The sequence below is a fragment of the Setaria viridis genome, chromosome 9 (assembly GCF_005286985.2).
Source record: "Setaria viridis chromosome 9, Setaria_viridis_v4.0, whole genome shotgun sequence".
Taxonomy (NCBI): Eukaryota; Viridiplantae; Streptophyta; class Magnoliopsida; order Poales; family Poaceae; genus Setaria; species Setaria viridis.
In genome coordinates this window covers 31,940,782-31,952,867 of record NC_048271.2, presented here as the reverse complement: position 1 = coordinate 31,952,867, position 12,086 = coordinate 31,940,782, and the positions used below count along the sequence as shown (strand labels likewise).

The following is a 12,086-nucleotide window of genomic DNA, read 5'->3' as shown; positions in this document are numbered from 1 at the left end:
GCTCTCCATTCAGCCGTGCGAGCTCCTCAGCGTCATTGCGGGCCTTGTCAGCGGCGGCATGGAACTCCTCACGGTCAAGGTGAGCCTTCTCGGTGACAGCCCAGAACTTGGCCTCTGCCTGCCACGCGTCCTCCCACGCCACCTGCTCGCATCCTCGCAGGTCGGTGATGACCTGCTGAGCGGCAGCAACCTGCGTGGTCAGCTTACTGGTGTGCTGCTTCTCCATATAGAAGCGCTCCCAAAGCTCCCGCTCAGTCCGGAGGAAGTCGGACTTTCCCCGGCTACACTGCTGGAGGGCCTACAAGATGATACACACTCAGCAACGAAGCAACGGGAGAAAAATAACCACCAGGGAGGACACCATACCTGGCCACCAGGAACGACGACGCCGTTCAGCACCCCCATCACCGAGGACAGGGCAGCGTGGACGTTTGCAAGTCCGCCCTGCACCGCCTGCCACTTGCCCCACTCTTCAACGCCATCCAGTGTGAAGAGGGCCGATGCGGGTCGTCGCGGGACATCCAGCACAGGGTAGTCCCACTCCACGCCTTGGGAATAGGACCGACCGAGGCAGGGGTAGAGACCGCCCCAACCGCCTCCGGCCTCTGGTGCGGCTGTCCCCGACGCCACCGCCAGGGCGGGCACCGTCGCCCCGGATGCCGCCGGCCTCACCGACGGTCCCGGCACGTGCGCCGCCGTCCTTGTTGAGGTCGCCGCTGACATCGTTGATGCCAACGCGCGTCCCGACCCGGCCGCTGCCACCACTGTCTCCATCGCGGCTACTAGAGCAGGCATGCCCGTCACCGCCGCATCCCTCGTCGTGGCCACCAAGGCAGGCGTCCCTGCCCCCGTCGTGGCTTCCAGAGCAGGCACCTCCGCCGCTGCCTTCGCCGCGGCTCCCAGGGTGGATGTCCCCGCATCCGCCGCCACCGCTGCCTTCGTTCCAGCCGCCGGGGCGGATGTCCTCACCTCCGTCGCCACCGCTGTTCCCATCACGGCCACTGGGGTAACCGCCTCCGCCTCAGCCACCGCCGTCGAAGCCACGCGCTCCTCCTCCACCTCGTCGTCGAGGTCTATCACCACCCCGGACGGAGGGCCCCCAGGGGCAACGCTCTGTCCTGTTGGGTTGGTCGAGGAAGCAGAGGGCAGAGCAAGGGTCAGACCCTGTCCCGTGCCTGGCAATGGTGCCACTTCACCAGTTGCCGCCGCAGGAGCCACGTTCGCGGTAGGACCCGCGGCCTCCCCGGTGACACCGCCGCTCGCCGCCGGCGGGGTCGCGGTCCGCCCCGCGGAGGTGGACGACACCCGTAGCACCTTCTTCGGTGCCAGCGGTGGAACAAGGCCTCGAGGGGCGGCGCTACGAAACAACAAACAACATCAGCAAAAAGGACTCGATGCCTGGAGAGGAACGAGAGTCGCAAGGAAATTCCACTCACACTTCCCCAGCGTAAGGATGGCGCGTGCGTTTTGCCTCCGAGCCTGACGTCGACCCCAGGGCATCTGGCAACAGCCGCTTGCTGCCGCTCCTCTGCTCCTGGGCCGCAGGCGGAAGGACGGGGGTCGACTCCATCGACTCCCGAGAGGTGCTTCGCGTCGACCCCTAGGGTGCAGCCTCAAACCTTTGCGCGGCTGAGTCCCGGGCAGGCGGCCCGCTCGGTTTGTCCCCCGCGGCTGTTTGGGACCGCGTCTCCTGGATAACGAGCACGCCCGACCGAGGGGTCAGAACGAACTCCTCCTCCTCTTCCTCCTCGTCGTCCTCCTCCTCATCCTCCTCATCCTCATCGTCGTCGTTGTCATCATCGTCCGACACGACCTGGCCCCGCCACCGCCGCTGGAACTCCTTGGCGGCCTTTCTTTTCTTCCTTGCCGTCTCCTTGTCCTTATGCTGCTTCTACTTCTCGATGAGGAGATGGTTCTGCTGCCGCCACTTAGCGTCCTCTGGCACCGGCGGGAGCAAGTCGACGACGCTGGTCATACTGCCCTGCAAACCGGGTAATCGGCGTCCTTGTCGTCCAGCACCTCCCGAACTCGCTGCCGGATCTTGGAGGCGGCGAGTGCGCCCGTCGCAAGGACAGTGCCCTCGGTCGGTGCGCCGGGGGTCATATCAGCAAGCGAGTGGACCCGGAGCATCAACAGCGCCACCCTCCGAGCGTGGTACGCTCCGATGACTTCGGCCCCGGTCAGCCCCTTTCCCTTCAGGTACTCGATGGCCTGAAGCAAGCCGACAATCCACTTCTTCTCCTTCTCCACTGGACCGTAAGATAAAACTCTAGCGCCGCTTCAATGATGTGGCCGATGAACTCCAGCAGGCGGGAGTTAGAGTAGTTCTTCACGTAGAACCACTGCTGATGCCACCCCTTGTGGGACGTCGTGGTCTTCATCGCCATGTACTCCTTGGCGCGAGTATGGCGGAGGTGAATCCTGGCATACCCTATCAGCACCGGGGTTGCCCGCTGCTGGTTTCCTCTCTTCTCGGTCTTCTGGTACAGGCTGACCGCGAAGAAGTACTTCCACAGCGAGAAGTTGGGCTCAATGCCCAGGAACCCCTCGCACAGCGCGATGAACACCACGATGTGCTAGATCCTTTTGGGGTTTAGGTGCTGCAGCTCGAGCCCATAGTAGTGCAGGAGCCCACGGAAGAAAAGACTCGGCGGAGTCGTGAACCCCCTCTCGTGGAAGTGGGCGAACCACACGACGTAGCCGGCGGGCGGACTCAGCACCTCCTCCATCTCGGAGAACCGCCATTCGCCCCTCTCGGTCCTCTCACAGAGCAGGCCTTTCCTCGTGAGGCCATCGGCGCGCGAGGTGCCAAAGCTAGTGCACGCCTAGGATCCCATGGCCATAAGAAGAAAAACTTGACGGCGGAAAGAGAGGAAGGCTGCGGCGCTGGGCGGAGGAAGACGAAGGGCGCACAAGAAAGCTAAGGGCGTGTGAAGAGGCAAAAAGACTTGGGGGCAGATAGCGGGCGGAACCGGCCAGGCGGAATCCCCATCTTATAGGAAGGCGTGTGGGAAGCAGAGCAGATGCCCCCGTCATAATAAATGTGGCACCAGGTACGCCCAGTCACGCTCGCCCCTTTTTCGGAAACCGTGCGCACGACCTGCAGCAGAAAACATCCCCTCCTCCCTCGATTCGCGGGTCGATGTATTCCACCACTTCATCTCCCGGAGAATGCACGCACGACATCCTCAGCGTCCAGCCCAACGCACGACCTCCTCCATGTCCGGCCCAAGGCACAACCTCCTCCACGTCCGGCCCAAGGCCCACCAAAAGGTAAAAAATGGATACAGGGCTGAAAACGCCCCTACGGCCCATTACGGTCCAGGGGTTCAAAGGCTAGCCCGCCACGGGTTCGACAGCCACCCCAGGATACCCCCGAGCGAGAGGTAAGAGGAGACGGGTCCGCTAGCGGCCATCACCCGGGCGCACGATAGCCTAGGGCGTCTCAATCTCATATTCGAGTCTGGACCGGCATCAGAGTTCATGGTTTTTCCCCGAGGAAAGGCAATGAGCCCCCGGATCTGACCGAACGGATTAGAGAACTATATGAACTGGCCGACCGGAGCCTCAGGTACGCCACCAGCTTGGCCTGAGCTGGACCGCCCCGAACGGGGACCAGGACCACACTCGAATCAGCCCGTCAGCAGCTCAATAAGCACCACGGTTCGTCCGGCGAGGATAGCGTGGCACGGCTCGCCCCCTCCATCTAATCGAACGGACGCTTGAGGGGTAACGTACAAAAGTTGACCTAGCCTCCCGACCGGTCCCCTGCAACGCGCAGGGGCTCGGGGGCTAGCCTCGCAACCAATGACCACACCGGTGGTCTCGACTTAAGGCTCTCAGACAGAAGAGAACGACAAGAAATCCTCCCGCGCCGAGTTGCCCACAGGATGCTTCACCTGATCAACCCCCTGGCCAAGCCGCACAAACAACACTTCCCATCCCTGATCGACTGCAAGGATCCCCTACGAACGGCGACAGCAGCCTCTGGAGGAGCGTCCCTGCTCCGCCATAGGCTCGGGGGCTACTGTTGGGGGGGAATATTAACGACCTCCCAAAGCCCATGAAAACAACAATCATAAAGGCCTAGGCCCACCTAAGGTCATAAAAACTGCCATCGGCCCAACACGGGAGGGGTGGAGCCATGCTCCGCCTCGCCCGACCCTGGGCGCAGGGGGTCGGACTCGTCTGGGCCCATGAAACAAATATCCGCCTCGGGTGCGGACTGGAAGATCAGGGCGTGGATCTTGTGGGTCCCCTTGTCGACCTCGCCATAAATGCGTCACGGCTCTAGCACGCAGAAAGACGTTCGCGCCCTCGACGCGACCCGCCACAAGTACCCAGGCGCGACCGTGCGGTGCAGGCTACAGTGGCCGCGGCTCCCTCCGTTTTGCTACAGGGCACTCATGGCCTGCGCCGCCCGGCACAGGAGGAGATCCCGCCCGTTCTCACGCCCCGCGCATCCGGTGATAGGGACGCGACGTCCGTGTCCCACGGGCCATCAGCAAGATAACAGTATCAGCCGTCCTCCTCGACGGGCACAGATGCCACGACCAAACATCATCATCATGCCTGGTGGCAACGGCCATGAAGGAGATCGTCGACAGGATCCGAAGGCAGCCACCCTCTTCCGGCGGACGCGCTGACAGGAGCCGAAGGCCAGAGCGAGGGGCGGCGGTCCTGGAACTTGGTCCCTCTCCTTATGTTGTATTTTACTTAGCTTTGTTTACCTCTTTTACTTCTCCTCATACCCGGTCTCACTTGTAACTCCAGCATCCTCCTTGCGCTGTAAAAGGAGAACCGGGGACCCTGAGACGGGGGACTCTCCCAAGCCAACAGAACACACCCATAGCCATCTAGAGCATCAGTGCACACCCAAGAGACCTGGGATCAACTCCCTCTCTCGCCCTCCTGTAACCCCTACTACAGACCCCGCGTGGGCAACACGAGCAGCTCCGATACTGGATGTAGGGCTTTCCCTTGCCCGAACTAGTCTAAACCCCGTGTCTCCCACGCCACCATCCGAAGCCTTACACGCATAAAAGAAATTTACTCGTCTAAGTCTTGATCCGCTAATCTTGACAACGACAGTGTGTCTCCCCAGGAGGGTCGGGAGACTGTCTAAGATGGTTCCCTATGCGAGACCTAATTCTAGTCATTCTATTCCTTCAAGCGTTCTTAGAGCATCTCCAACAATCTTCAAATAAATGTTTCCAAATAACTAGTTTATGGGAATATTCCAATATCCATTTCATTGTTATTGGAAGAGTTACATTTGCAGTTTTCCAATGATCCCATCCCAATCCACCTATCGTACTGGCAGAGTCGTAACTCCTCCTTTATTTAGGGAGAGTTGGGGTAAATTATTGGGTTGTCCCAATAATTATTAGGAAAAGGAAAAAGTAATGTGAGTATGTTGGACATGCTCTAATGCTGGAACATCAAAGATTAACCATCCTAAATGCAATCCCTAGCCCCGATCTACTATAACCACTATGCACTAGCTTTTGTTTTGATTGTGATCTATTTTTTTGAATGAACAACACACGATGAGTGTGTTTCTATTATACTGATATAGTAGAAAAAATACAATATTACACCCTTAGAAGGCCATAACTAGGCAACTGAAAAGAAACTACAAACAAATAAATTAGAAACGTGATGTACGCCGTAAGCAGAACCAACATAAACGCAAGTAGGTAAGAGATCTAGGCATCGAATGGGTTGCCTCTATGCATGAACCACCACCAAGACACAAAAGGAACCATAGCGACCTGCTCAAGACAACCATACCTGCAGTACACCATTTAGAGCATGGAAACCCAACATCCAGCACAGGCAAGGAGTGCATAAGGAGAGGACGGGAGAGAGAGGAAGAATCCACTCTTTCCTAGCATGAACCCGCTACCACCAGAGACCAAGAGTACCGCCACCATCGTGGATGAGCTGCAAGCAAGGTGGAGAGACTAAAACAGAACCCCAAAAGTGACGCCTCCAAGAAGGAAAAGCGATACCAAAGTGCGATGTCGTGCTCGCCCATGAGGTCATGGGCATGTTTTTTCACTTGAGGAAACCATCAAGGAGGGTGGTCACTGTTAGACAACGCCCCCCCTCCCCCCCCCCGAGAGGGATTATGATGTTCGAGAACATCATTATTATCAGCGAATCGAAAATGGGCGATGATTTTGCCTGGAGAGCTACCACTCGTTGCCGCCAAAGCTCCAGTACTCCCAAGCCACCGCCGTCTCCATCCTAAATCCTCTGCAACCATCATGAGCCACCGACCATGCCACCATGGACAAGGCTACCACGTGACTATGCCACAATGCATGTGGCATTTGCGACGTGCCTCCCTCTTTGCGCAACTCATTGCCGAACTCCCTTGGCAGCAAACTGGTGCCGCAACGCTTTAGTGGCTTCCCCAAGATAGGTTGTTGGTGACCTAGATAGCGGGCGTCCTTAGACGTACCTGCTGCCCCCACTACAGGCCGTGGGCATCCCTACGACGTGCGCCACGAAGTTGCTGCTATCCTGAAATAGCTGATCACCTTCACACGTCATTTGGCAGCCAATTGGCCGCAGCACCGCCGAGCAGCCTCCTCTCCTCCCACATGGTTGCCGCCGCGTGGCCTGCTCACCACCGCGTGGCCTCGTCTACTCACACGCGACCGCCGCTGTGTGGCCTCCTTGCCATCGAGCCGTGCCATGGACAGCCCCAAACTCCTCCCAGACGCTGGCGTGCTAACTGCACACCAGGGCGGCTACGCACGCGAGCTCCGCCCTATCACCGTAGCGTCGCCATGATCACCGCACACCACACCCCCACGCAGATCCAGGCGCGAGCAGCCAAGATTTCAATGATCTGCCTAGCTGCCACTATCCTGGCTAGTCGCGAGGGCTTCCGCAGCTTGTTCCTACGGCGGCGCAACCGCGAGTACAGGGAGAGTAGGTGGCACACTACGGGAAACAGAAGCTTTGCCGAGTGCCAGAGGCACTCGGCGAAAGCCCAAAAACACTCGGCAAAGGCTAACACTCGGCAAAGAGCACACGGCAAATTTCCTGTCGGCAAAGCCTAGTTTGCCGAGTGTCAAAACACGAGCACTCGGCAAACATTTTGCCGACGGCCAAAAACACTCGGCGAAAAGATGTACTCGGCGAAATACGCGATGACGGCGTCGGGTTTAACGGCAAGTTTGCCGAGTGTGCCATCACGACACTCGGCAAACTAATAGGTTTGCCGAGTGTCCCATCACGACACTCGGCAAACTAGGCTCTTTGCCAAGTGCCCCCCGTCGACACTCGGCAAAGCCTAACGTCCGTCATGGCGCTGCCCCCGCGCGGCACGTGGAAGTCACGTGCTCAAGGCTTTGCCGAGTGCTCCATCTTTGCCGAGTGTCCCGTGGGTGTTTGCCGAGTGTTTTTTTGTTGGCACTTGGCAAATCGTGTTTTCGCCGAGTGTATTATGTTTGCCGAGTGTTTCTAGGATTGCACTCGGCAAACCGGTCCTTCGCCGAGTGCCCGCAATAATACACTCGGCGAAGCAATTACACTCGGCAACTTTCAGGTTTCCCGTAGTGGCAGCAGCTAGGGTTTTGCTGCCACCCAAATCACCTGTGCAAGAGCGAGGTGGGGGAGTCGAATGCCGAAGTGATTGTGGTCTATTTGATTCCCGATCCTTGTTTGATAGCTAGGATTGGGATGGAAGCAGGTAAACAAAATATAAATTATTGACTGCAAGAGTTAGCATTCAGATGTAAAATTTAAATTATTGTGAACCATCAAATTTATGGTTCACTTCGATAAAACAGAAATGATTTTTTTGGCTAAAAAGTAGGAAAAGGTTATCCTTTTGCACGCTGAAAAGCACCACTCCGTTGCCTGCCTCTAGGTTATACTTGCAGATTTGACCAAGATACCCCTGGTTAGGTGCGACCATCCGTGTCTAGGTTCACTCCCAGTCGACGGAACCATTCACAATTGCAACAACGTCATCATCTCGCGACCAAGAGCCGACTCCTCTTCGGCCTTCACTCCCAGAGGACCTGGCGCCTCCGTAGCCGTGAGGAAGGGGAGCGCCAGCAATCCAGCATCCACCTGACCTCACCTCCGCTTCGCCAGGCACAGGTTCGATCTACTACTCTTCTCTATTTCTCCTGCTATCTATTCGTCACTGCCTGAACCCTAGATGTGGTTGCTCGCTCACTAACCAGATTTCCCCCCAGGAATCAACGTCATGAGCGGAGACGAGGGGGGCGAGATGACCGAGGCGGCGCCGGTGCTGCAGCTGGAGAACGAGGATCTCCTGGCCGATAGCTTTCGCCGCCTGCCGGCGCTGCCATCCTCCCTCCTCCGCGCCTCTCTCGTCTGTAAGCTCTGGGGCCGCGTGGTCGCGGACCCCCGTTTCCTCCGCGAGTTCCACGCCCACCACCGGAAAGCCCCTCTCCTGGGCTTCTTCTCTCGCGACCGGGATTCCGCGGGAAGGGTCGAATTCAGTCCGATCCTGGATCCTCCGGATCGAATCCCTGCCTCGCGCTTCTCCTTGCAGATCACTAGGAACAGTAGGGTCCTTCACTGCCGCCACGGCCGTCTCCTTATCTACAGCCCAGAAGAGCAACGCTTGCTGGTGTGGGATCCCGTCACTGGCGATCTGCGTCGCCTTGCCCTCCCCCCAGCATTGGACGGCAAGGCCATAATTGATGGTGGAGTCGTTTGCACTTCAACTGAACAAGGTCACGTCCATGGTGCCTGCCACTCGGATCCCTTCCAGGTGGTGGTAGTAGCCGGAGAAAGTGCACGATATTATGGCTGTGCTTACTCATCAGAGACCAGGACTTGGGGCAATCTTTTATCAGTGCAGCGAGGGCTGGGTGGTCTCATACCTTCTCCCACATGCCCCAGTACCATGTTCAGGAATTCCATTTGCTTGTTGCTTATTGGGATAAAGCCTGTCATCCTTCAGTTTGATTGGGCTAGGCAGAACCTAGCTCTAATAGATACACCATTGGATGCACATGACTTCCGTGCCATTTTCTGTGGCGATCAGCAGGTCCTGATTACAAGTGCCGACAATGGAGGTCTCAGCTTCATTCTTCTAGAAGTCTTCAGTGTCCAAGTCTGGAATAGGACGATGTCTCATGGTGATGGTGTTGCTACATGGATTCTTGGGAAAACAATTGAACTGCACAAATCTCTCCCACTAATAGGGCCAACGGGGCTCCTATTTATACTCGGATTGGATGAGGACGGCAATGTGCTATTTAAATTAACTGACGGTAATCTTGTCATGATAGTCGATCTCGAGTCAATGAAGTGTAAGAAACTTCCCCAAGAGATGGACTACGTCTTTTGCACTCCATTCTCAAGTTTCTATACTCCAGGTAAACATAAAACATATACAATGCAATTACAACAAACAAGATAATTCTGATTGTTATTTGATGTATTAGCTTTCATTTAATTTTTGCATTTAAAAGCATAAAGATTTCTATCCTATATTTTCCTTGACAACTGTTATTTTGCATTTTAAATTAGAAAATAAATTTTGGTACTTTATAAAGAGTCCTACATCAACTAGCAAATTGATTTGTGCTAGATAAAAAAAATGTGGTATTGCTACATCTACTAGCAAATCCAAGATTACTTATTTTTAGATAGCTACAGCTGTAATTTTGTTTCCATAGTTGATTCATTAATTCGGCTATAATTTGGATCCACTTGTGATATTGCTTACTTTGTTAGAGATAGATGGATGGAATACTCTTTTGCACCAATAACAATGTTGCATGCATCCCCAAGTGCATGCCTCTCTCTCTCTCTCTCTTACAGGTTTTAGTTCATCTAATATCTCATTGTAGCTCTATCATGTTTATTTTTCCCTTGATCATGTCTTCATTTGTTTGAGCTTTTTTATCCTCATAGGTATTCATGTTAATAATGCTGGACGTGATGCTGAAGCTCAAATTTTCGATGGAGCATAAAATGTTGTTTGGAGCGTTCTACTTTGCTTTGTTGGTTGTAAGGTATGGCAAACTCTGTCTTCAAAATGTGATATTGGATATTTGAGCCATATTCTTTTTTTGGTACTTTCTGAGTTGCTGCGCTTCTCATAAAAAAACACTATTTCTATTGTTATTTTGTACATAGTTTCTCCTGTCAAATCAAGACGTTTCTATGATTTATCTGGAGTCCATTTTCTTCAGTGTTAACACTAATAGACTACTGGATTTAATTTTATATCATTCGATTATGTAAAATGAGCAGGGAATTGCTCCGTGTGCTCTTCTGTAAAGTAACAAAATGACACCTGTGTTGGACTGAAGTATGCATCAAACTGTATATGTTAGTTGTTGAGTGAAATAGTTGGCATAAGCTTTGAAGGTCCAGCAAAAATCACTTCCTTGGTCCTTCTAATGTGTGGGAGATTCATTATCATACTTGTTCAATAATTGAGTAGTTGTTTTTTTAAAACTAATTGAGTTGTAGTTCTTCCATTTGTAAAAATGTATAACACATAATTGAAGTCAGATGTTTTTTCTTTCTATCCAAGTGTCCCTCATGTACCCATCATAAAATAAAAGTATGTTCATCACGCCAATTTGGGTGTCAATTTATTATATATATTATACTTGCTGCCAAAATGAAAGCTGGTCAATAGTTTTCCTGATTTGGACATGGAATCACTCAAATTTTTTGCTTGCTACTGAAATCATATTTAGCCTGTGCAATTTAACTGCTCTTCTATGTTGTTTTCTTTCTGTAATCATGCTTTTGTTTGACCAGATGATTCAACCTTGGAAATGAGTTTTAATTTACTCTTTCTATGAGATAATAACTTCTTGGCTTTTGCAACAGTGAGTTTGTTCTAGTTGCCCAGATGCCGAAGAGGCTTCTCGGTGTAGAAGCTGTGGTCCATGTTGGGATTATATTGACCAAATATACTGTATGTGCAATGGAAAGCTGTGGAGTGTACATTCAGTTGTTGGTTCCCTAATTTGTAACTCCCCCTTTGTAAAATTATGCAAGGCCATTACTCAATCAGTCTACACCTGTTTTTGTTCGTTAGCGTATGTATCCTGCTGGTTATCTCTGGTGCATCTGTATGCAGATTCAAACTGAAGAGATGGCAACATTTTATCACCATTATGTGCTTCTGCTATATGGTGCTTCTGTTTTGTCAGTTAATTGCAGCCTTTTGATGCGTTGCACATTAATCTTCTGTTGATGGAATGGAAGGGGAACAAAAGGATCAGTCTTTTGTTGCCGCTATTGCTTGTAGATCTCAAGTTTAGTAACTGTTTGAAGGTACCGGTAACTTTATCTGGAGTAGACTCGACCACTGAGATGCATGAAGCAATACTGACAATCTAATGGTCATGGTTAACTATCACATTGCCACTTTGAATTGTCATGAATATCATTATCAAGAGAATATCTTTTATGGACGGTGTTGCCATTGTGTCATTTAATTTCAGTATCGTTGACTGCATGCTATTTCATTTTCACCTTGTGTTACTTTGGTTATGTGAATAATTGCCTTTTTCAGAGGGTGAGGAGCAATATATATAGTTTGCTGATTTGATTTGACATGCTAGTTTCTTTGCTTTGCATTGGACAACTTATCTCTCTCGATCTGCTTAAATATCATGGTGAGAAAATTTTCATATTTAGGCATCCATTGAGACCCCCAAATTTTGTTGGGAGCTCCGAATTTTTTCAAATCGAATAATCGAGCCTTGTCATAAGGGTATCGATAAGATGAGTATTTATGATTATTCATGGATTAGCCCGATTAGTTGAGCCTGGTCACTTGTCAAGTTGTCCTGACTAATAATGCCTTTGTACCTAGGACGTATGTATAATATATAGTGGTCACTTGTGAATTAAAGCAAAGAACAAGTAGGCAATCAGCAAAGATCAAAGTTCAAGCACGAATGGTCAGTTGGTCAACCGCATACACATCTCCCACAATACATGTCCCTAGGCAATCTGATCAAATGCTGAGCTGCCCTCGTGATGAAGTAGCAATGTATTATGGACCTGAAGTTGACTGTACCATGAAAATGAGCTTGCACGTCTCCCATGGACCA

At 52.4% G+C, this 12,086-nt stretch overlaps 1 protein-coding gene across 1 annotated transcript; it reads left to right on the top strand.

The window, feature by feature from the left end:
* The first annotated feature begins 1,003 nt into the window (after positions 1–1,003).
* LOC117837341 (uncharacterized) lies at positions 1,004–11,437 on the top strand. Its single transcript, XM_034716945.2, has 4 exons — positions 1,004–8,124; positions 8,223–9,377; positions 9,919–10,019; positions 10,852–11,437. Exons 2-3 carry the CDS (start codon positions 8,234–8,236, stop codon positions 9,975–9,977), a joined length of 1,203 nt encoding a protein of 400 aa, XP_034572836.1. The 5' UTR covers positions 1,004–8,124; positions 8,223–8,233; the 3' UTR covers positions 9,978–10,019; positions 10,852–11,437.
* The last annotated feature ends 649 nt before the right edge of the window (positions 11,438–12,086 follow it).

What these genes read in the sequence shown, in the direction of transcription:
- LOC117837341 (XM_034716945.2), top strand. Translation starts at nt 8,234, where the DNA reads ATGAGCGGAGACGAGGGGGGCGAGATGACCGAGGCGGCGCCGGTGCTG. An exon ending in CTCAAGTTTCTATACTCCAG is followed by an intron (nt 9,378 to 9,918) that starts GTAAACATAAAA and finishes TTATCCTCATAG; the next exon opens with GTATTCATGTTAATAATGCT.